Source organism: Lissotriton vulgaris, chromosome 7 (genome assembly GCF_964263255.1).
Source record: "Lissotriton vulgaris chromosome 7, aLisVul1.2, whole genome shotgun sequence".
NCBI lineage: Eukaryota > Metazoa > Chordata > Amphibia > Caudata > Salamandridae > Lissotriton > Lissotriton vulgaris.
In genome coordinates, this window is record NC_141695.1 from 595,603,518 (window position 1) to 595,629,526 (window position 26,009).

The 26,009-nt window shown below is 45.5% G+C and overlaps 1 protein-coding gene across 4 annotated transcripts in view; it reads left to right on the top strand.

Annotated features, from left to right (window-relative positions):
- RNF157 (ring finger protein 157) overlaps nt 1–26,009 on the top strand; it is a 548,807-nt gene that overhangs the window by 367,613 nt on the left and 155,185 nt on the right. For all 4 annotated transcript variants that reach the window (XM_086930701.1, XM_086930704.1, XM_086930702.1 and 1 more), the window contains exon 15: nt 19,697–19,887. In XM_086930701.1, coding sequence (XP_086786827.1) covers nt 19,697–19,887 — 191 coding nt within the window. The remainder of the gene's footprint in view (nt 1–19,696; nt 19,888–26,009) is intronic.

Below are 26,009 nucleotides of genomic sequence, written 5' to 3' on the forward strand. Positions count from 1 at the left end.
CATCAAATGATTGCCCGTCGTCATCGTCCCGCCCCATGAGACCAGCCTTCCTTATTCAGCATCCCTCCTCTGGGACTATCGTGGTGCAGGCCTCAACAGCTAAGAACAACCCCAGCGCTTTCCCTTCCAACCACTGGTTAGGGAATCCAAGAGGCTAGACACTTTTGGGAAGTGAATCTTCTCTTCTACAAACTTGGCCTTGTGGTCCGTGAACACTGCTTGTCTCTATGGTGATAGTCCCATGCTCGGGGTGACTAGGTTGTGCAGCTGCTTCCCATGCTCCCTGAAGAGGGCCGAGCCGTCCTGAACCAAGCAATGGTGGACGGTCAGGATGCAGCTAAGTTCACCATCAGGTGTGGACTGGACACCACGGACTTCATGTCCTCTGATGTAGTACTTTACCGCAATGCCTAGTTGCAGTCCACTAGATTTTCTGGGGATATCTAATCATCCATGATTGACATGCCTTTCTATGTCTCCCACCTATTTGATGACAAAATTGACACGCCACTCAAGAGTTTTTGTGAAAAACAAGTCACTGCCAGATCCCTGGGTGTCTCTCTGGCTTCCCAACAATAGCAACATCCCCACCCTGCAAGCTCACAGGTGTTAACTGCTGTGCACAGTAGGCCACAGGCATTTCCAGTTCACTGTGCTCCCCTTCAGCCTTACCAGTGCTCTTAGGTGTTCACGAAAGGGATGGCGTTGGTTGCAGCATACATTTGCAGGTTGGGGGGCCCAGACTTCCCTTACCTCGATGGATGGCTGGCTGCAGAAGGCAGGCTTGCCCCAGGCAGCTGTCATCCACCTTTAGACTACGGCAAAACTCCTGCACGCACTGGGGTTCACTATTAACATGCTGAAGACACACCTAACTTTCGCAGACACTACCTTTCATCAGAGCTATTTTAGACACAGTGCAGTTGCGTGCCTACCTTCCGGAGCGGAGAGTCCAGGACATTTGGGCATGATCTCGATGGTTCAACCTGTGTCCTGGATATCGTTGAGCCTGACTCGGAGGCTGCTGGGTCTGATGGCCTTCTGCTTGCTACTGGTGAAGTACGCCCGATGGCACATTTGTGGGCTTTGCAAAGGGACCTGAAGTGCCAATGGACACCACATCAAGGGAACATTTTTGACCTGGTCCAGATGTCGAAGGAGACTGCAAACGATCTGCAGTGGTGGATGACGAACTGTGATTAGGGCAGGGGCAGATCCATCTTTCTTCCTCACCTGGAGCTGATAATGGTGACCGTTGCATGACTTCTGGATTGGGGCAACCATCTGGGAGAGGGGAAAATCCGAGAGCTCTGGTCTTGGGCGGAGTCTCAACTCCACATCAATCTCCCGGAGTTGAGAACTATCCGCTTGGCATTAAAAAACCTTCCATCATGGAAAGACTGTTACATGTGTGCACGGATAATACCACTGCTATGTGGTAGTTGCAATTAACTGGGTGGTGTGGGCTTGTGTACACTCTACATCTGGACTTGACTGGGGAGGCCAAGCATTTTCCTTGTCAAGCAGCACCTGGCCGGAACTCTGAACGCAAGTCGATTCTTTACGGGTCACTAATTGCAATTACAGTCAGAGGTGGAGCAAGGTCTCTTCTGAGAATGAGAACCTTGTACTGAATTCTCTGCGTTGAAATTTCCAAAGCAGCTATCGCTCTGAGAAACTTTCCACTTAGACTGGAACTCAAGACTCCTGTTTGCCTTTCTGAGGATATCGCTTCTCTCCCACCTTCTCAAGAAGATCAGACCAGACTGAGCCCAAGTCATCCTAGTGGCTCCGGATTAGGCACAGAGAGTGTGGTATGCTGAACTCTTGAGTAGGAGTATCTTTCCTCTGATGAGGCTGCCCCTTCAGGAGAATATTCTGTTGTAGCAGCAGGGCAAGGCCCTTTACAGTAACCTGTATCCCCTCCACATTCATGCCTAAAATTGAGCAGCCATAGTTAGAAGTTTGTGATCTCCCTCCTGTGGTCTGTGATGTCAACCTGTCAGCCAGTTGTCCATCAACAAAAACTGTATGTGCTTGCAATAGGGACAGATTTGTGGCTTTCTGCTCCTCACAAGTGGACCCCTTTCTGCATCTCTGTCGGAGGTACTGCTGTTTGTGTTGTCGTTAGTCCTACAAGGCCTTGCCCTGTGACCCAATTTCTCAAAGGTGGCAACATTTGGTCCCTCCAACACCTTTTGTTATACCCCAATGAGATGTAAATTTAATTTTGACACACCTTATGCATTCTGTCTTCGAGGCCTTGTTCAGCTGCATTCTGAGGTTGCTGACAATCAAGGCTGTTTTCCTAGTGGCCATTACATCTGCCAGGAGAAGTCTGGGAGTTTCAAGCTCTGTTGGTTCACCCTCCAAGCACCAGCTTTTACCAGGACAAATTGGTTCTTCTGACATGTGCCTTTTCTGCCGAAGGTGGTCACTCACTTTCTTGTCGACAGAACATCACGCTGTCGTTTCTTGCTCCACCTCTTCCTTCTAAGGAGGAGGGCAGACTTCACCACCTTAACCTAAAGAGAGCTCTTTCTACAGTGATCACACCAAAGAGCATATGGTGGACAATCAGTTCTTCATTGGGTTCACTGGAATGAAAAAGGGCAAGGTGGTGCTGAAACAGACCATTTCTTGAAGGACTGTACTCTGTATCAAGATTTGCTTTGCATTAGCTAAAAAGCAGCCTACAGAGGCTTGCAGACCATTCCACCAGGACCAAAGCAGCTACTACTGCATTTGTACAGGGGTACCTGTGCTGGATATCTGCAAGGCTGCCACATGGGCATCACGCCACATGTTCATAAGGTACTACTGCCAGAACAGTCAAGTCCTTCCAGAGAATCAGTTTACCCTTTGGGTCCTCTAGGACCTTTTTGTTTTGTTCTCATTCACAGACCCACCTCTAGGAAGGTATTGCTTTGGTATCTATTGTAAAGTTTGGAATCTGTGGTCAGAATTCTATATCAGAAGAACAAATTACCTACCTTTGGTGATACTATTATGGTAGAGACTCTTGTCTAACCGCAGATACCTCACCTTAGAATGTACATATCATCGTGCCTCAATCTTCCCAAGATCACATTTTTTAAAGCTGCACAGATGCAGTCCAGGGTTGTGAATACAATGATGCTGCACTGACTGATCTGTTTGGTGTTACTGGGGCCCATTTCTGCCTAGATCCAACCCCAGAGAACCCAAGATTTTCCTGCATGGCCCGGGTCTTGTAATAGAGTTCTGTTGGCTGATTTTGCAGGCCCTGAATTTAGAACATGTTTTAACTGTCTTCATACTCATACCTGTTCCTGGTATATTCACATTTAAAATTAGTCATGGTTGGCAACTGACCATAAATCCCATTTCTGACAGACGGGGCCCTGAGGTTTATTTCTCATGGGGTACTCTGCACTAGGTGCCTGTTACTATTGTCACCCATCTTCCAAAAATATTGGACACATTGTATCCCTAGTTAGTGCCCCCGCATTGATTAAGTACATAACACTAGAAGCTATAACAACGCCGGTGGCCTTGTGGTTTAAAAAAAAAAAAAATATATATATATATATATATTTTCCGAGCAAGCGTCCCAAGATGAGAGGAGCAGCAATAGCTGGTGCTGGCGGCAAGGTTCAGGACACCCCTGCAGTTACTGTTTAAAGCAAACACTCTTCAAAAGAGAAAACGCCGCACACTACTTCGATAGTTGAACTTGTGGTTTATTTTCTGTAGGTTCCCCACCTACGCGTTTCGGACATGAAGCTGTCCCTGGTCACGATAACCGTGACCAGGGACAGCTTCATGTCCGAAACGCGTAGGTGGGGAACCTACAGAAAATAAACCACAAGTTCAACTATCGAAGTAGTGTGCGGCGTTTTCTCTTTTGAAGAGTGTTTGCTTTAAACCATATATATATATATATATATGAGCAAGACGGTTGTATCCGTCGAAACGCGTCAATCTGAGCACTAAAGGAAAATAAACTTGTTTCTGAACAAGACCCCACGGAGTCAGCGCCTGTTTTCTAGAGCAGATCGTCAGGATTGGAGAAAAAAAAATAAATATATAAAATTCTTTTAACTACGTGCAGACACGCATAGATGTCTTCAAATTCATCCGCAAACTAAAATTGAGGAAGCATTTCAAACTTAATAATGCTCAGGTTCGGGCCACAAACATTACCAACCAAACCCAACCTTCAAAAGTATTTCAGATCTCTGATGTGAACGCTTTGAAAGTGGCAAACGAACTGGCAGAAAATGTGGAGTTTGAACCAGGCTCTACCCAGGAGAATCTTTCCAGGGCTGGGATTTCAATGAATCAACCATGTGTGACACCCTTCAAGCCCCCGTCCACTTTCTGTCCTATCATGCCTAAAGATAACATCGATGCTTTCTGTGACATAGTTGTGGAGGATTTGAAAGGATTGGGAATGAGCACTGCACGCAGAAAGAAAAGAATCAAATACATGGAGAGACAATACCAAAGACTAATGAAGAAGTTAAGGAGTGATTCGAACCTCATAATTAACAAATCCGACAAGGGTGGCAACACTGTCATCTGGCCAAGGGATTTGTACATGGCAGAAGCGGAAAAACATTTAAGCGATACCACCTGCTATAGAAAAGGTAGCTTTAATGACATCAAGAGCTTGAAAGAGAAGACCCACAAGGAATTGAATCAGTGGAAGCGTCTTGGGTTACTGAGTAAACAAGAGCACGCCTTTTTGAAAAACGATTTCCCTGTCACTCCTTTCTTTTATTTAATTCCCAAAATTCACAAACAAACATTGCCGGTCCCAGGGCGACCTATTATCTCCGCCCAAGGGAGTTTACTGGAGTCTATTTCAAGATATGTCGATCAATTCCTGCACGAGTATGTGGAAAATTTACCATCCTTCATAAAAGACACTGGCCATTTCCTCTCTAAAATTAACAGCATCAAGTGGGAAAATGACTTTATTTTGATTGCTTTAGACATTAATTCGTTATACACTAGCATCTCGCATAAGGACGGTTTAAATGCAGTAAGATACTATTTAAACAAACGTAGCATATCTTACAGTCAGCATAGCAATATGTTAATGAGCATGCTTGAATTATGTCTGAACAATAATTACTTCCTGTATAACCGTGAGGTCTACCAGCAGCTGAGAGGGGTGGCTATGGGGGCATGCTTCTCTCCCACCTACGCATGTTTGCATGTGGGGTGGTGGGAGGAGCATGTCCTCAAAAAAGTACTTGCCGATTATTTCCCCAACTGCTTGGTACATTTCTGGCGATTCATTGACGACATATGTATGATTTGGAGAGGGTCGTTGGAGTCAGCTAATGAATTCGTCAATATGATTAATGTGAATAACCTCAATTTAGGTTTCACCTCACAGATTAGTACACACCTCATCCAATTTCTTGATGTGGAGATTTACATTGAGAATGGGAGATTAAACACTCGCTTGCACAGGAAAGCTACAGCGGGCAACGCTATACTGCACGCAAGTAGCTCCCATCCTAACCATTTGATTAGAAGCATCCCTTATGGTGAGTTTCTTAGGATGAGGAGAATCTGCAGCACCCCATCAGATTTGGAAAGATGCCAGAATGAGGCGCTGGAAAGATTCTGTGCCCGAGGGTATGATGTGGCCCTTTTGTTAGAGGCGAAAGACAGAGCCAACCAACTGGACAGGGACAATTATTTAGCCTCCATTAATGTGGTTGTTACCCCTAGTCCAGTTGAAAGTGAGGTCGAGACCCAGACTAACAACATCAGTCTGATAACCACATTCAATGATGATCACAAAAAAGTGAGAGGAATTTTGAAAAAGCATTGGCCCCTTTTAAAGACAGATATTACTCTGGCCCCCCTCATACCAGCTGAACCAGGGGTGGTGTTTAGAAGAGCTCCATCCATGAGGGACATGTTGGTTAAATCCAGTCCGGAGGTAATAATAAAACCTCATCGTATTTCCAACAAATGCGGTTTTTTTAAATGTATATCTTGCAGGGCCTGCAAATTTGGTGTAAATACCAGTGAGTATTGCTCTGCTTTTGACCCTACTCCTATCAAGATCAGGGATCATTTCACCTGCCGTACGGACTTTGCAGTATATGTGCTCCAATGTACCTGTGGCCTCAGGTACGTTGGTAGCACCAAACTGCAGGCTTTTAACCGCATTCTGCAACACCTACGGGCTGTGGTCAATTCGGATGGTAATTATCCGGTAGCCCGGCATTTCGAATTGGTCCACAATAAGAACCTAAATGAATTGAGATATTTTATCATTGATGCGGTGCCGAAAAATATCAGAGGGGGAAACAGGGAGAAAGCGTTAAGGCAGCTTGAGAGTAAATACATCGTATTACTCGATACCAGAATCCCTAACGGATTGAATACGGGGGAGGACCTTTACTGTTTCCTCTAGAGGTAGCAGCACAGTGAGTTATATTAGTCACCCTGTCACTTTACTCACGAACAAGTATCCGTTGGGATCAAGCTGTCCACTTAACAGTGAAAAGGGCACTACGCCATAATATTCACTTGAGACAGTATACATACCCGTTTGGCCCCGTACCCCTGGTTGTAAGCTTTTCTTATCAGACATTGGGCACTATGCCATGATGTTTCCGTTGTGCCTGATTACATGCGTTGTCTGAAATTGGTTTTCTAGTGTTACTGTGACTATTACACACATTTACTTCTGTTAGTGGGTGGCATGTAACTCTTCATTAATAGAGATTAAATTAACGTGCCACCACCAATGCATTCCCTAAAAACATTTGAGTATAACACTCGGTTTTAACAAGCACAATTTTGCACATTATCACTTAATTTGCACTTTATAATAGCATATATTGCACGTTCCCCATATGTGAGACTTCTTGCAACCTTGGAATACATTTATACATGAATTGGAGTGAATCATGAATTTGATGGGCAATGCACTTTATTCCACAGGCATTAGTATAAAATGATATATTTATTTGTAAATAGTGTGTAAATATATTAATTTGCCTTGTTATGTGTTTACATCGAAACATTTTATATCATGAAATGAACTTGCCTTTTTGCACATGGACCATTGTACATTGTTAATGGGATTTTAGATAACAGCTCCGTTTACGAAGTATTTCTTCCATGTTTATGTTGCACTTAAGTCTGATTGGGAACATTCACAGTATATAAGTACACTTATTGGTTCTTTGTAGTCATGTGATCAAGGCTGCCTTGCTGCAGCCGAAACGCGTCATGCTGGGGACAGAAGAACAATAAACCACCCTTGAATTGAAACTAATCGCAGTGTTTGTGGTCTGTACCTACATCGAGGACTCTGCACCTTTGCCGAGAAGTAGGAGTTGGAACGGATATATATATATATATATATATATATATATATATATATATATATATATATATATATATATATATATATATATAAATAAAAATTATATTTGACTCATAACAAATACATTTCAGAAGACGATCAGCCACTAGGTAAAACAAGGAGACCTAATTCCAGACTAATGTACAATCCGTTTCTGATCTGATTACCTGCACAGCCGGACACCCACTGAGTTAGATGGTATCATGTTTGTGAGGATTGGGATGTTTGTGGAATTTTAGGTTCATTTTCTCTTTCTAGGAGTAAGTTAGTCATCTCCCGCCAGTCTAGGGTTTCATCATGCAACTTTACACCCATACGCACCATCTTCAACTAGATTTCGTCTGCTAGGGGCCATGCCAATGCGTCTTTGTACCACATTTGTAGGAGGGGTCTCACGAGTGTATCAATATTATAATAACAGGGATTCAAACTACTTGAAACCGAGTTTACCCACTGGAGTGCAACTCCAATATCCAATGTGCCAAGGAACTGTCGAAACCAATGACAAAGCCTCCACCACCTTTTCCCAGTATTCTCTGATCACTGGGCACAGCCAAATGATGTGAAGGAAATCTGCCCTGTCCCAGTAACAGCCAGCAAACTCATCTGATCTCATAGGATATATTTTGCTGAGAGTTTGAGTAGTAAGGTAGACCCGATGTAACATCTTATACTGAAACCGGCTTTAGCGTGCATTACTTAACAGTCTTTTGATACTGCATCACTTTAGCCCATTCAAGTTCTGTAAATAGGTCAACCCTGTCACTCTCCCACTTGACTCTAACCACCAAAGGCCTCGTTGTTTGACCCTGCAGAATTGCTCTACCTATGGAGGAGACCCGCCAGCCCCTCCCTTGAGTGTTATAATTGCCTTCATCGCAGCCGATTCCGGGGGATAACCGGAATCCTGTCCCAGAATTATTAGGCTGTACCTGTCATTCTGATGATGGTAAATAGTGTTCCAAGTCCACCGAAAACTTCCACCTAGCCTTCTGAAATGTATAAAGCTTCTATCGTCATAAAGTTCCTTGCACCCACCTTCCATCCACTCTGTTGTCTGCGCTGTCTGTCTTGTCTTATGGAAGTATGGATAATCATGGATTTTCTGTTTTTTGACAGAAAAGGAATATCCCCCTCCCCACCTCCCTCACCATGTATTTCCATTACCGGTATTAAATATGTGACATCCACATTGCTTTATGAGGGACTCCCCGGTCTGACTGTATCAGCACCAAGTGTGCCATCCCGAGAGTATCTAAAGGGTAGCAGCCCACCAGGAGGCTGTGCTCCCTGGTCATCTTTTCGTCCCTCTATAGAAGCAGATGCTGAATCTGTGCTGCCAAATAGTAGTATTTCAAAGTCTGGTACAGCAAGGTCGCCTTTATCGTAAGGGTGCTTCAGCATATATAACTTAATTTGTGAGCTCCAAATGCCCCACGAAGGGTGTGGTCAGGGTCTTGTCAGTACTACGCAACACTATCATGGGTATTAAACTCAAACAGCCTAGTTAATTTAACACCGTGACCATTTCTGAACCTGGCATTAGCACCCTGAGCTAGTTTTACGAATTTGGTAGCAGTACGTTCTTATTTGTGGTGGGTTTTTTATTTTTCCAACTTTAGCTATTAATGTGAGCACAAAGGCTCAAACCAATTTAATTGAATCTCCTCCTGCACCCAATGCTACAAAGATACAAGATAATAGAGCAGAACTATCTCATCCACCTAGAAACCTTGCTTCTTTAGAGCTATCAGCTCTGGACTATTGACTAACTGGGAACAAACACACTGTAGGAATCCAAACACTTTCGAAGGCTACTTGGAATACACAAAGTTCCCCCATGGGATGACATTTGGTCCCAGGTTATAAAAATAAAAAGAAGGGGGATGGCCGGGCAAGATGGCCAAGCAGACATAGACTGTCTCGGCTCCCGGTCCGCGCGCTGCTCCCGTGGAATTTTAGGCAGTCACAGCGGTTCTGCAGCGGGCTGAACGGGCAACAGATGAGACGGAAGATGCCCTGACTCGGAGGAAGGGCGGTCTATCCCCGTAAGCTGTAGAGGACGGAGGGTCTGGGCTTGCGCCCCGGCTACCGGAGCCTGAAATGGCGGCTAGAGTTTTGGCGGCACCTAGGCTCCACGGCTTCATGCTTTGGTAGGCCTGAAAGAAGGACATCGTATAATGATCGGGCGAAGACTGAGGGCGAGAAGAGGTGGTGTGGTGCCGACGCTACGGGGGGTATCTAACCCCATGACTTTCGCGTTAACCCACGTGCCTGCCTGACTTCAACATGGCGGCGACCGCACGCTGAATGGCGGTGAGAACTGAACCATCACCCGCTTCCGTCTGTCCGGACGAGGCAGTCTGGAGAGTGCTGCCTTTGCCTGCTTTTGACCCAGTTGCTGAGGACTTCGGTCCCTTTGTTCCGCCACCTGCTGCTGGTGGGGCCTCCCCATGCATGGCTCCCTTCTTCCTGCACGGAACTGGTGGTGCGGTCGCGTCCAAGGCCTCCAGGCTTCTTACTTCGCACGGCGCATCAATGCCCAGGCATATTGATACCAACTTACCGCATGGCACAACAAAACTCCGCGCTGAGCTTTGACTGATGGGCAGGCACGGGCAGAGTGATTACCGATAAGCAGTAGCCCTTCAAGTACAAGTGGTGGTGCCAACTGGCCTTAGCCTCATCCCGGACCAGCACGTCCTGGTGGAGTGACCTGGACCCATCTACATGGATGCCTGTGGCGCGCCAGTCTGCCCTGTCCCCTGGCATCTCCTGAACTCTCCTTCACTTTCTGGACACGCTGAGCCACGAGCCACGCTCCTCTGCCCGCTTCCTGGAACGACCCTCCGGGCATAGAGGCCGGGCCATTGGGTCTCGCCCTGTGCTGTGGGCCCCCGGACTATCTGTTCCCAGTGCCGTGCTTGAAGGTGTCGCCTTATGCCTCCGAAGAAAACGATGGCCAAGACTCCCATCAAGGTTTTGGATTTTTTCTCGTGTCCTGAAAAGCGGGCCTTGCTGAGAGGTGACACAGCCGCCGCGACGATGGCCCTCACCAAAGCAGAGCTTCTATCCATGTTTAAGGACTTCAAGTCGGACCTCCGCAAAGATATCGGTCAGGATATCAAGTCCTCCATTGAACAACTCCTTTCCGATTTGTCAGACCGTCTCTCTTCCCTACAACAAGATGTGGACTCTGCGGGTACCAGAGTCCTTGATCTGGAAGCACATCACCAAGAGCAGCAGCAACTGTCGGCTGAACTTAAGGAAGATGTGCGTGACCTCAAAGAACAACTCCTCCAATCGCAACTTAAGGCTGAAGACCTCGAGAATCGATCCCGAAGGGAGAGCCTCCGCATCAGGGACCTGGAGGAAGGAGCAGAAGGGCCTGACATAGAGGCTTTCGTGGTGGGACTCATCTTGGAGATTATGGCCCCCAAGACACACCCAGAGACATTCTGGCCAAATTTCACTCTTATAAAATCAAGGAGATGGTCTTAGAGGGAGCACGAGCCAAGGATTCCATTAGGTTTCAAAATTACTCCTGCAGTGTTTATCAAGAGGTCGCGCCTGCAACGCTGGCCCAGGGGCAACTGCTTAGACCTATCACCACTAAACTGCGTGAAGATAAAGTCAGATACAGATGGACCTATCCTTTTGGGCTCAGTTTTGAGTTCCAGAATAAGCGACGCCATGTCACCGATCTTCAAAAGGGCTGGACCTACTGGGTATTTCTCCAAGCACGGAGGCTCAGTTGCCTGGCAAATCCGGGGGATCCTCTGTGGGAACTGTGCCATCTGTGTAGTCACGGTAATCGAGGCATTGACCTTTTGCGCCTTCTTCCTCTCCAGGGGCTGTCCCCTACTTAACCACTGGGCTGTCCAGTTTGATGTGACCAGTCGACTTTCCTGCTGGGCTGTGGTAGGGGCCTGCATCTACCCGGTGAGCCGGGAATGTTGCTTCCTTTAGCGCCGCTGCAGCCCCTGTCTTGGTGACTCCGGACCCTGTTCATCAGACTTCTTTTGCCAACAATCCACCTTTGTAAGACTGAGGCTGCCACCTCTAATCTTTACCTTTACAGTTTTCTCTTTTATGATCTTGTTTAGCTAGGATACTCATGGCGGCCCTTGACTTTGATCTGTGTCGGGTTTGTGGTTACACCCGCCTTTCGTATGCTTCGCCATGGCCCTGACTGAGTCGGTTCTCTGGCTCTCTTCCTGCCTACTTTGAAACTATGTTTAGCTGTGTCACGATATGGTTCCAGTGGCCCATGGGGGCGGCCGCGGACCGGGTCCTTGGACTCGAAGTCCTTCATGGTCTTAGTGGGGCCCTACCGGCCTCGTGGAGAGACCGTGATTCTATCTAGTTTGTTTTACTTGATTCTTTCTGTTCTTGTTCTTTCAGGGGTCCATGGGGTGTTTCGAGGGTTTACAGGTTGGGGAGGGGTGGTGGTGGTGACTTTTTGGGTTTTGTTTTTGCATTTATTGTGTCACTGGAGACCAGGCTTTCAGCGGCTTGAGGACTCTTAGCTCTATGGAGGGTTTGGCCGAAGGGGTGTGGCGTTGGGCCACTTCTGAGTTAGAGAGCGTGTTATTTCCTTCCCCTTAAAATGACACCTTTCACCATAGCCACATGGAACGTTAAAGGTCTCAACTCCCCCCAGAAAAGGCTCAAGGTGTGGAAATATATCCTAGATCACCATTTAGATATAGTGGCCTTACAGGAGACCCACTTAACCAGAGCCGAGGACTCACGACTCAAGCATAAACAATTCCCGCTCATCTACAGGTCCTCGGCTCTCACGAAAAACCGGGGTGTGGCCACACTCTTTCGTGCTGCTATTCAGTTGCACCTTTGTTGCTTAATATGCTCTCAATGCAGGCCAGGCGACCTTTCTGCACACACTGTTAGGGAAGCTCAGGGACTTTGTAGAGGGCCCACTAATCCTTCTGGGTGACTTTAATTTAATTTGGCAGAAAGACCTTGACAGTACGCATGTGCAGAGGGCTGACGCGGGTTCCTTCTGTGGGGAGACACAACAACACATACGAGACCTAGGCCTTTTAGATTCCCTGCGCACATTATACCCTCAAGCATGTGATTACACTTTCTTCTCCCTTGTTCATCGTACATACTCTCAGTTGGACTACATCTTCAGACGTTACAGGGCGCCTTACAGGAGGCTAAGATATTCCCCCTATCAGTTTCCGACCACAGCCTCTATTCGATTTGTTTACAATGGCGGGGGAATACTCCAGCTGCGTCCAAATGGTACATTTCTCCCTCCCTCATGATAAGGAGTCCTGCACCAAACTACGAACTGCTATCTCTAAATTTTTTAAGTCTAACCCCCCCGAAGACACCTCAGAATTCACCACCTGGGACACCCTCAAGGCTGTTCTCCGGGGTAAATGTCTTGCCCTCAATGCCGCCCTGAACAAGCAGCGTGCTTGCGAGCGTGCAGCGCTTGAGGCAGAGATGTCCGTTCTCGAGTGCACACACAAATCTAACCCCACGAGACAGGCCCAGCGCCAGCTCACTGCCTCAGAGGTAAGCTTTGGGCCATATATTCTAATAGGGCAGAATTCACCCTCCTCAAACTGCTTCATCTCTCCTACTCACAGGGTAATAAAATTGGTACACACTTAGCCCGTCAGCTGTGTGACAAACGGGACAGGGAGTATATAAGAGGCTTTCTAGATTCTGCGGGAAAGATAGCACATACGGATGAAGAAAAGGCTGCCATTTTTTGGTCCTTTTACCTAGATCTCTACACAGGGGACTCTGAAGATACTCCCGCTGCACCCCCTCATCTACGATCACTGCCTTTGCCCCAGGTCTCTAAGGCATGGAACGATCTCCTCACTGCCCTCATCTCCATTGAAGACGTCACCCTAGCTATTACATCATTGAAATACAATAAAGCTCTGGGGCCTGACAGCTTCACCGCGCTTTTTTTATAAAACATTTGCCCCGACCTCTCTCCTTATCTAGTGTCCCTGTTTAATAAGATGGCGGAGGAGGGTAGGACTTCCGTTACTATGTCTGAGGCCGTGATTTCAGTTATTCCCAAGCCGGGGAAAGATCCTCAAAGCAGCGTCTCCTATAGGCCAAGTGTCCTGATTAACCTGGACGTAAACTATACTCTTCCATTCTTGCTAAAAGATTAAACGATCTCATGCCCTTTCTGATTCACCCAGACCAGTCTGGCTTCATTAAAGTATGACAAACTCACGACAACACCCGTGGAATCATACACCTCATTGAGAATAACAATCGACGTCACATTGCGGCCTTCCTGGTGGGCCTGGACGCCGAGAAAGTCTTTGATAGGGTCAACTGGTGTTTTCTCTTCCACACACTTTCAGCATTCGGCTTTGCTCCTAAATTTATCAATATGCTAAGAGCGAACTATCGCTTCCCCAATTTCAGAGTGGTGGTCAACTGGGTACGCTCTAACTCTTTTCCGCACTTGAGAGGAACCCGGCAGGGGTGCCCCCTCTCCCCTTTACTTTTTGCCCTTAGCATTGAGCTCCTCTCCCTGGCGATCCGGAACAACCCTCATATCAAGGGAATACCGTTTACTGGTGCGTTTTTCCCTCACAGAGCCGGAAACCTCCTTACCAAGTTTGCAGTCCGAGCTCGAACGCTACGAACTTGTCTCTGTCTTTAAAATTAACTCTGGTAAGTCCTTTATACTTAATCTTACCCTTGCGCCGGAGACATCTCACACTCTGCGAACCCTCACTCCATTGGCTTGGGCCACCACGGCTCTTCAATACTTGGGGTACATCGAACACCGAATATTAAGGGATTATACGCAGCTAACTTCCCCCCCTTCTCACGCGCATTCAAGCACAGCTAGAAATATGGAAGCCACTCTTTCTTTCATGGCTGGGCCGCATCCATGTAGTAAAGGTGACCCCGCTGCTCTATTTATTTCAAGCCTTGACTATTGAACTAGATCCCGATTTCTTTCGGAAAATGAAGACCATGATCCTGAGCTTCATCTGGCAGGGTGGCCGAGCACACTTCTCTTACTCTCTGCTCCGCCGTTCTCGGGCTGAGGGTGGGGTGGGGTGGGTTTACCAGACATTCACTTATATTACATGGCAGCTCAGTTGCGGGTACTGGTTGAATGGTCCCAGAAGGACTCCGAGAAGCACTGGCTGCATATCGACCGTAGCGTGACTGGTCGGACTGTATGGGACTTGGTGTGGCGCCCCTGTAGAGATAGGCCCCCAAATACATCTCAGCACGCCAACACGCACCACTCTCAAAGTCTGGGACATAGTCTCGGGCGACGACAGGTTGACTTCTTTCCCATCTCCCTTTATCCCAATCCGCCACACTTCAATTTTCCCCCTGGCTCTACTCGAGGGACCTTTTGAGGTGTGGAAGAAGGGGGGCTGTTTGGCTTTGATCCACCTATTCCAAGACGGCGAGCCCCTCTCCTTCGATGAATGCAAAAGGTAGTTTGCCTTGGGTGATGTGGAACGGTACCATCACACACAGTTGATGCACTGGGCCCTTAGCCCCCAGGTCAGGGAGGCCGCCACTCGACCTCTCACAAAATTTGAAGCCTTCCTCTCTAAGACGACCACTATGAAAGGTCTGATATCATTTATTTATACCTTCTTGCTTAAGACTGCTCTCTCCCCACGGCCCAGGTACATGAGTATGTGGGAGGACATGATCCAGCGCCCTATTTCTGATGAGAAGTGGTCCCATCTCTGGTCAGATATTGCTCGATTCAATCTTTCCGCGGATCTCAGAGAGGCTCATCTTAAGACCATGATGGATTGGTATCTCCACCCTTCCAAGCTGAGGCGAATTTTCCCCACCTCCTCGGATAGATGCTGGAGGGGATGTGGGCTCCTGGGGGACTTTCGCTACATATCGTGGGACTGTCTGTCTATTAGGCCCTTCTGGGAAGAGATTTTGGCCCACATAAAAGACCTGCTGGGATATCCCGTGCCCACCACTGTGGCAGGTGTTCTCTTGGGGTTGCGTGATCCTTCCCTAGAGCATCAGACACAAGCCGATAAGATGATTTTGTGGTTGTGTCTCGGCACGGCCAAGGTTACTCTGGCGGCTGCCTGGAAGAAGAAAGAGGCTCGGGGGGGGGGGGGGGGGGGGGGGTTGTTCTTTTGGCCGTCTTATTGATGCTTGCCCCATGTTGGGAAAGGCTCAGTTGAGCTGGAAGTGCCCTTTTCTGTACGTTGCAGCACTCCAATTGCATATTCTAGACAAGGCAGTTTCATTGGAACCTGCCAAGCCTCAGGCTGCTTGGTCAGACTACCTAGTAGTGTTGCATGATCTCTTGTACGCCTCTGCTTTGTTTAGACAATGGGAAATGCTCTGGTTATCTAGCAGCTGTAAATCTCGTCTAGCTCTCTCCACCCAAAGAGGCGGTCAATCCCTCTGTTGCCGGCACCTACTTTATGTATCCTGTTTTTATTGTGTCTTGTTGATCCCCTGAGTGGGATCCTGTGCTGATGCACCGAGTGCTTGCAAAATGTATGCTCCTAAAAAATTCTAATAAAAATATCTTTGAAAAAAATAGAGCCGAACACATTAAAGCTTTAAATTGTTTGGCGTGTCGCTCGTCCAGAAGTGTGGTAGCTCTCTTTTAGTGCACATCTTGAATTTATGTTACCATAAATAAAGACCTATTATTCAGACAAGGAGTAGCTGCGATTGGGCAATGAGTTTGAGTTTACATTATGTACCTAAGTTTCTAACCATCACTACCACTACCCAACATTATCACATAGCTCATCCTCTATAACTATGCTCAAACTTCTGGAGCTAAGGTGGCATAATTTGAATTTTCCAGCATGTACCCAAGAGAGACATTTGCTGGACGGCCATGCCGGTTACCCCACATGCATTCCGCAGGCATTTCATTCTTGTTGCTTCTTCCAGTAGAGATCTTGTCTAGTCTTTGAAAATTAATGCACCTACATGTTGGTTGCCTTCTTTTCCACCTCTCTTTCACTGGTGTTCCTCTTTCTGGGAAATCTACCCATTCATTAAGGCTGGGAGAGTGTCAAAATGTCGGAATATGGTAAAGGTATCTTCCTATTGCCTCTGTTACAACTACTCTAAGACTCTTTGATTCTCAGTATCATTCCATGACCTCCCTGCCATTGATCAGAAAGTTGTTTCAGTTGAATCCATTGGAATGAGGCAATTGAAGAGAGGATGCACTCATAATGGGAAGAGGGCGTGGCCAAATACTGCATGAGTCATGGATGACACTGGCTGTTCACTGCTTTGAGGAGCAGCATTGAGTAGCAGTTTATGGTCCTGCCACTGCATGTCTAGATCTTTGTGGTGAAAAGCAACCACTGGGGTACTTAAGAGCTTACTTGAAGCACAGCCTCTCAGCTATCAGAATAATTGTATCGTGAGCCACTAAGCCCTACGGAACAGAGAAAGCTTTGTAAACCACAGTTTGTGAAGTAACTAATGACCAATCCTCCAGTAGCATATGGCATGGGTCACAGGGGCAACTATCACTCCAGCACTCCACCTTGCAACTTCTATACTTTCTTCTTTGGACATTTGAAAGTTATTTCATTATGATGATAACACTTCATGATGGAGTTTGTAATCCATTTCCTATTGTTTCATAATTGTCAACAAATGTGTGTAATTTGTACCAGGGATGTCACTTGGAGTCAAAGGACCTCTAATGTATTTCTTCTACTTTTGCAATTATGATGAAATTATGCAAAGCCAATCCGGAAAAGCTCCTCCTCTGGGCTGTTTTAATGGGGTTGCATCTCTGACTTTGCTGAACTCTCTAACTTTATTCTGTGGACCATCAGCACACTTAACCTTCGGTCAAATCCCCTTCAGTCACATAGCATACCTCTATGGTCATAATGCATTTGCACCCTTGTATTTCGTGTCATAATGGTAAATAACACCTTCCAAGGCACAGGTGGGCCCTACATAAGACTGATAATAAATAATTTTACCTCATAACAAAATGTTTATTTTAATTTAGTCTGTTTGCTCTCTTTTGTACCTTTTCCATTTTCCTGGAAATATATCTAGGCAACCACCACACAAAGCCTTTTGTAGTTTTTTACATTGCCAGATTGTTTCTATGTTTAATAATGTACCTTTGACAGAAACCCATCTGCAGAATTAGTTAACAAATTATATGCTGAAGATAATGTCAATAGCTCTCCGAGTTTTTGGTACAGATAATTTTATAAGAATGGAACTTCAGCCATTAAATATAATTGTGTCAAATAGGTATTGTTGCAGGCGGCAGAGCTATTTTAGTTTAAGATATTCTCTTTTAAGAGGTTTGAATTTCCACAGAATGTTATTTTTTTGTACATTTTTTATAAAGGCTTGATACTTTAGTATTTTCCCTCCAGATGGAATAAAATGTTCTGCCCCTGGTGTGACTAATTTGGCTATTGGTAATATGTATTCTAGTCATCTAAAGCAGCGTCAGAATTATGGGAAGGCATCTTTGAGACCATTACAGCAAGAGCAGGGAAAATTGTTAAACCTTTGGCTTTTAATGCTTTACTGGGGCCGTACTATGCCATTTCTTTAAAAAAAAAAAAGATGTTGTACTGCTTATTTTAGAACTATGGTGATAGCCTGATCTATTATAAATATACATTGAAAATCTCCAGCCAAAACTTCTATTGCAGAGTTGTGGAATAGGATGAAAAAAGTAAGCTAAAGAGAATTTTGCTATCATGCTTGCTTAAATATGATATTAACCTATAAGAAGATTTGGAAATCGCAGTTCCTAATGTACTAAAGAACTATTTTTAAAATGGTGATTTCTAGTGGAGTCGCAAATCAACCTACCTCATGAGTATTAATGAGGTAGAGTCACAATTTGTGACACTAGAAATCCCAGTAATCACAGAGATGGTGGCCTGCTGGGGTCAGCAATCCACCATTGTGATGGCGTTTTAATAAAACAAGAATTTTTTTTATTTAAATGCATCCCTTTTTCCTTTAAGGAATGACATTTTTAAGTTTCATTTTTTAAGAGTAGTCAGTGGTATTTGTGACCACAGCCTGCTCTTATCTCAAGGTGAAGAGGTCACTAGGGGACCCCTTCCCATTTGTGAATGGGTTACCACCTCCTTTGAGGGGTTGTTAAAATGTAAATTTTTTGTGACCGGAATTCGGTAGAAAATCGTTAATACATATCAATATGAATCTGTATTTGAAAGGGACGCCCTAAACTGCCCCTTCCACATGCCAAATCGCAAACCCAAATTGCGATTCAGTGACCAGTTACTGATTCGCTATTTGGCTTTTGTACATTAAAAAATGCATTTTGGGGGTTGCAAACGATCCAATTCTGCTACCCAGGCCGTTTGTGACAGCAAAAAAGCTTCATATATATGAACTATATATGGCTCAGGCTCCGCCCGCGATATAATTCTCCCCACCTGTTGCACAATCCGGGTGTAGTCCAGAACTGCAGGTACCAGCATGCAAAGCCTTGCATACATGAAAAGGTGGAGTGGAATTCCGACAAAGTGGTCGGATAGCGAAGCAAGATTGCGCCGATGGTGTCCAATCTGCCTTGTAGTGGAAAATGAAAGGTCTCCTTATGCCCCAGAACCGCTTCAGCCACAATGCTCAAGTCCAATACTTCACGGGGGCAATCATAACAGTGCATGTCGCCCACTGCCAGGACAATGTCCTCACAACCGCTCTTTCTCTCTTTGTGCATCGAGGCGAGCCCAGACAGTTTCCATATATATATATTCATTTATTTATTTAACTTAGGCACCTTGGTAAGCGCTGGATTTAAGAAGTTGGCAGTTAAGCCATGGAAAGGAATTGTATGGTTCAGTGGGGAACATTTTTACTATGGTATTTTGCACTAGACACTTTAGTATGTGCTCACACTTTAGAGGAGGCTTAATCGGTTCCCGTATGACTTTCGGGTTTTTGTACCGCAATGTATTTTATGCCTTCATAATTAATATATGTATTTGCCCTTTAGAAGGGGTCTTGTAATGTTACTCATTTGTTGAATGATTTGGTGGAATGTAAGGTTGTATATTATGATGATATATTTGAATTTCTAAAGGCTGTATCTTAAGCTATTAAAAAAACCTTTTCCATGTCCCTCTTGCTTGTGCTCTCTTACTTCTTCCTTCACTGTTTGATATCTTCATATCAAACACCCGTTCTTCTGACCTCCCCTTCCTTGGCTTCATTTCTCTTTTTCCACTGTTATCTCACCTTTGTTTTTCTTTTCCTGCCCTCTCCACCATTTCTCTTCCCCTCCTTCGCCTCTACCTCTAGATCCGGTGAGCAGTAGCCTGGCACAGTCTGTCATGTCAATGGCGTCCTCTCAAAGTCAGCACTCCCAGCTCAGCACAGACACCATGTCTTCTATGTCCGGATCATACATTGCAGTGGGTACCGAAGAAGATGGAGACATCCTACCGTCCCCCTCAGCTGCAGCTAGCAGCCCCCCGTCTGAAGAAGGGGAGGTAGGGTGGTGAGCTTTTGAATCCCCTCATTGGGGGGAGTTTCCTATCTTTTTAGGGACATTTGTCACATGGATTTTTTTATTTCACCCCTGGTCCAATTTTTTGTGACCCCCGACAGTGTAATATTTACAAATTTCAAATCTGATTTTATTTACATTTATTTCATGGTGTTTTTGCACTGCGTCTACAAGCCCCCGAACCTTGAGCTGTTACAATCCAATTGCCATTGCTTGATTTCCGCACTTGTTAAGCATATCTTCCACTGAAAAGTGGCAAAATAGCCAACCAGATCATCTTGTTGGACCAGAGGTGAACAACGAGTGACAGGGATCTCCAGCAGGACAAAGAGGTCTTTAGAGCTTTCCTAAAAGAAAGGTATCATTCAATGGGGGAGAGACAAAGTAAAGCAAGAAAGCGAACTACACAGCCATGCAGCGTTCTCGCCTAAGGTGAGGGAGTTGAAAAGTTGGGAATTTTGGTTGAATAATGTTGTGTCCTTAGTGGAAAGACACCAGGAGCCAGGATGTATATTCAAGACTTGTTTATTCAGTCTTCAGATCAAGTTACATCAGTGATGACTCCAGCCAGCCTAGTGTGGTACCAGCCCCACCAGGAGCAGCCTCCCTAGCTGCTCAGTCCATCTCCAACTGCCACATTCACCCCACTCAGTCACCCAGGCATTCCACGCATCACAGGCACACCAACATTCTAATACCAAGACACACTCTGGCTGAGCAGCTAGAGGCAGCAGGGCTAGAGTACATAGTAAACTAATATGTAGAATACAACATTATCCCTTTTTCCTTAAACAAAACAAAAAGGAAACTAGAAGACAATGTCCAATTCGATTAACATTTCAAAACACAAAGATACAGCGAATGAACAAAGCATCAAAGAAGATGTAATCATTAAAGCAGGGGAAAATCAATAATAGTATCAATCTCAAATCTCTTGGATGCAGCAATGACAACTAAACATCACAAGAGGAAAACATTCTGTAAAGGAAGGATGGTTAAGATAAAAACAATTTAAAAGCTAAATCTCTCATCCCCCTTAAAAAGAGAATTTATTTTAACATATATTAAAACATAGCATTATGTTCCATATACACTGTAACGTAAAACACTATGACCTAAAAGCATACAAAGAATAGTGCTAAAGGTAAAATAACCTACAACTCAATCCCATGTGTAGGGAAACCAGAACAAATGGGTCGTCACCCATATGACCAACCAATAAGATACTTACTAAGGTACTGCGCGCAACTGTAACAGGGATTCAAGCCCACCTCCAACCCCGCATAGGGGATCACCTAGGTACATACTAATGGGAACTGACACATGAGCCCAAACCCAACCCCGCGTAGGAGTAACACATTGTCCCATTGAAAACATCCAATATGGAAACAGACCCATGTACTGAACCCCTTAAAGAGGATACACACACTTATGTAGGAGTAGCTGAGTCTACGACCATCCCTCAAGTAAGGGAATTGTGAAAACCACCCTTTAGAAACTAAACCCATCCTTTCCCTGCAGTAGAGAAAACAAACAGCAACAAGCTAGACATGTATTTACCACACCTGTGAAAAGTTACCTTACATTAAAAGCCCAAGACACATTGCAGTGTAAACTAAAATGTCGTGAAAATAAACCTACACCCAAAGTAATACCCAACAGTGCGATCTGTAATTACTCATAGTTCTTGTACAGACATGACTTGTGTTTCCAAAAGCACTTACAGATGACAAGCTCTCCGAGTGAAGAACAATGTACAATGCAGGAAAGAAAATGAAAATGTCCTTCAACATACATGAAACGAAGGATCACCACTCCAAGGCCAGTGCTGGTAATTAACTCCCAGTGAACAGCAACACCACCCACAATAGTTTAAATTTTGTGGAAGTATGCACTAAAACATATCGATTGATTGATTGATTGCTTTATTTCGATATGCATATATCATAAAAGCATTACAAGATGAATAAAAACAGCATATCGAAAAATGTGACTTTACATTAAGAATAAAAGGAATAAAAACACAATTAATCAGCATAAATTAGCTAAGACAGAATTACATTTATATGGACAGTCTTTTTAGTCGAATCAACCAAGCCCATTTTAAAAACTTTGAAACGGCACAAACAATGGGAGGGGCTGTGTTAGTTAATAAAATCCGAAGGGCGACCGTATGCTGGCGAGTGCCCAGTTCTCTGCAAATGGGTTTGAGCCATCGTGATCTAGGGCGCCCATAGTCCGGACATTCGAAAAGAAAATGTGGGACAGTCTCAGGTTTGTCAGGACATAGGGCACAGTAGCGTGATGCTGGCTGGGACTGGTTCCACCTGGAGCAAAGGTCGGCAAGGGGTAGGGTTCCTAGACGGAATTTAATATACAGGGACCTGTCCATGGCGATGGTAATTAAATCCATGTAGGGCTCGAAGGCAACAACATCTTTTATTAACAAGAATGCTGCGGTGGCTTTGCAGTGATGCTGGTTGCTGATGCGCTTCGCGGAGACCCATTCCCAATACAGTTTTTTTAGGGACTCCTTTGGGGGGGCTGAGTGGCTGAGCCAACAGGATTCCAGGCCTAGATCCCCTAAAAGTTGTTTAATGTCCCTGAGCCATTTGATCTTCTGCCAACCATCAGAGAGCATCACCTCTGCTAACCCGTCAGCGTAGGATTTCAGCTCCGGAACCCTCCACAGGCGAGCTCAAAGCAAAAGAGGGCGAAGGCGTGCCTGGTCCCCGATTGGTTTGCAGCCTACATCCATTAAGACCGGAACTGTCGGGGTGCTCATCGGGATGGCAAGAAGGTCTTTAATAAATTTGTTCTCGGCCTCACTCAGAGAATCAAATTTGCCTAGGCCCCACAATTCGGCTCCGTAAAGTGACGCGGATACAGCTCGGGCTTTGTAAATGTCTATTAATGGGGCGACACATTGTTTGGATGAATTGCTGTACTCCTTGAGGAGGGCCCCCCCCCCCACCCTTTTATGGCCAATTGTCATTTTATTGATGTGGGCGGACCAACTCATCGCATCACTTAATCGGATTCCCAGGTAGTCGAATTCTGCCACTCTTTCAAGGGGGGTGGAGTTCAAAATTGGAGGTCTACCAAGTTTACGAGGGGGGTGCATAACTAGAAACTTGGTTTTGTCCACATTGATGACTAGTCCTCTGGTAGTGCAAAAGTCCTGGAAGCGGTTCAGGAGTTTCTGGAGTCCTTGGGGGGTTTTCGAGATGAGGAGGGTGTCGTCGGCGAACAGCAGTGTTGGAATTTTTACGCCACCCAAGGTGGGGGCGTCTGCTGGTTCGCCGAGCAGGTGCTCTACCACCCCATTAATGTAAAGGGAAAATAGGGTGGGAGCCAGAACACAGCCCTGCCGCACTCCTCTCTCGACCCTGATCTTTTCGTTTTTTTCCCCATTCAAACCCCATCTAACCTGGGCATAGGTGGCATTATGCAGTTTAATGAGGAGGTTTAAGATGTACAGGGGCATCCCTAGGCCATACAACACCCTCCAGAGTGCCTCCCTAGGAACCAGGTCAAAGGCAGTCTTCAGATCTATGAAGGCCAGGTAAAGACTGCCTTTGCCTAGCTCCACCACCTTCCAATGCAATAACATTAGCCTGAACACCTGTTCAATGGTTCCGGTTCCTGAACGGAACCCGGCTTGCATAACAGACAGAATGTGGTTGTCGTCCACCCATTGTAGGATCCTCCCCAAGATGGCTTTCCCCGCCAGTTTCTGACTTGAGTCTATAAGGCTTATAGGCCTGTAGTTCCCAGGTAGGTCCCGGCAACCCTTTTTAAAAATTGGGACTACCTCGGCCCCTTTCCAGGAGTCTGGCACAGACCCTCCCTCGATGATTGCGTTAAGAAGGGCCGAGATCAGAACCCCCCATTCTTTTGGGTAGGCTCGGAGGATATCTCCTGGGAGACCATCCGGGCCAGCTGCTTTTAATGGTACCAGGGTATTAATCTGCTTTGTGACATCCTGTACAGAAAACAAGTCCAGGTCTCTATCTAAGGTGTATGGCGGAAGGATAAAGGGATCATTAAGTGGACCTTCGATGGCGGAATAGAGTGTTTGGAAGTGGGTAAACCATGTCTGGGCATTGATGCTACAGGTTCTCAAAGTGTCCTATTTCCCACCAAGTCCCAAAAACCTTTTGTATCTTTCCCTCGACTGGCGACCAAAAGGTCCTGCCAGTAGTTATCCTCCCACTCCTTCTAAAACATATCATGTGAGAGTACATATAATCTTAACAGAGCAAACATTGAGAGAGAAAAACACCACTTAAAACACATTTGTACCTGCGAACCCTCGAGTAAACAATAACGATGTCCTCAGTTCAACATCAAAGGAGCAAGTGAATTTTAACTTTTGTAGTGACTGGTGAGGAAATGCTCGAGTAAAATAAACCGGGTAAAATAAACCAGTTTACACAGTAATCCAAAAGACATGACTGCTCTGTACGAGAGAATGGACATACAGTGAGTATGCCTAAAATAGACTGCCTCCAACCTACTTGAATCCACAAGAGCGTGTCGAAAAGAAACCAGACACAATGCAAATGCATAGTGCTCATGCTTCGCGAGGCCTGAGTTGAAAGCCCCCATATCCTAAGCACAGCTCCGTGTGTGGCATGACGTTAATCGGGCAGCGTGGTTGGGATAATGCGATGAACACCGCCAGCGTACAGATGGTGGCACGTTGCAGACGTCCCGCCGGATGGCTCCAGGCACGTCTGTGCTTACGCAGCATCAACAAAAAGCAGAACACTGGAAGACCGTCACCTGCGTCACAAAGATCCAAGACGACATGAAGAGTGCAGGTAAGATAGCGTGCGGGCTGGAGACTGCTCCCGTTGTCAAAGACACGTGCCCCCAGTATTTGAAATTCTCACGGCAGTTTGAAATCCACTAGGCAGTGCCCGCTGTGAGAGACTCATGCTCCCGGTATTAGAAACACACTCAGCAGTTTAAAATTCACTCGGTAGTTCACAGAGGCAGTACACAGTATAAATCACCAGCACTCCTAAATAGGGAAACCACTTTCCTTTTTTTAATTTTTTTATTTTTTTATTGACTAGCAGGTCAAAGTGATCAACAAATATATTTTTTACAAAACATATAATATAAAATAACAGTACAGATCAAAATGCAAATAAAGTAACACCAGACTCTTTGCATTACACATACTCCAAATGTAGCCATAAGACAGAACAAAAAGCAAATGGATAAATGATGTATAGTCCTGGATATACAATAATCTAGAAACCACTTTCCACGAATCTCAAGCACTCCGAAATTTAGCAAGCTCCTTCTTGCACTATCGATTGTTTCAATATTTTCTTTCTGTAGATCTGCCCATCTTTTCACATGAAAGTACTTTAATGTGCCCAGCAAGACTTCGCAGAGATCCCCGCTATGAGACTGAATTTGTTGTGGTTTAAAAGGCACTACAGTTTACTGCAACTTTCATTTAAGCACCATACAGCAAACAATTTCTGTGCAGCCATTGCACATTGTAAAGTCTTACTTCTACAAGACTATGAATCCCAAATAGTGCCATAAACTTAAAGACACTGAAGGCTCTGTAGAGCGCAGTGACTGGAACATAAACAACTGGTGCTTTTTGAAAAGGACATCCCAAAACTGTGCCTTGACCATTATTCTGTCACTTTACTGAAAGGCACTTTTCACACATTAGTGTGATGTGGCTGGTACTCCCAACACCTGGTTGTAGAGATGCTACCCATCCAACTCACAGTCAATATTGTACATTACCAAGTGGCTGGAACTCCAGATGAGGCTGTAGTTGAACTACTCAACCAACTCACTGTTCACCACTGTGCGTGGACCAGCCAAAATCGGTTGTAGTTGCACTACTCCACCAGCTCACAGTTACAGATGTATTCCCAGACAGATGTGTCAGTTGGTGGTGACACTGCTCCTTGGGGCTGTCCATTAGAAGGACACTGGTGGGGCTGGCGCTGGCTTGCCTGGAAATACCTTCTTTATTTTTCTTGATGTTGCTAGTAGGATCTCTTGATTTCTCTCTTAGTTGCTTAGTTTCTTTGTTTCTTTGTTGCTTTGCTGTACCAGGAGTCA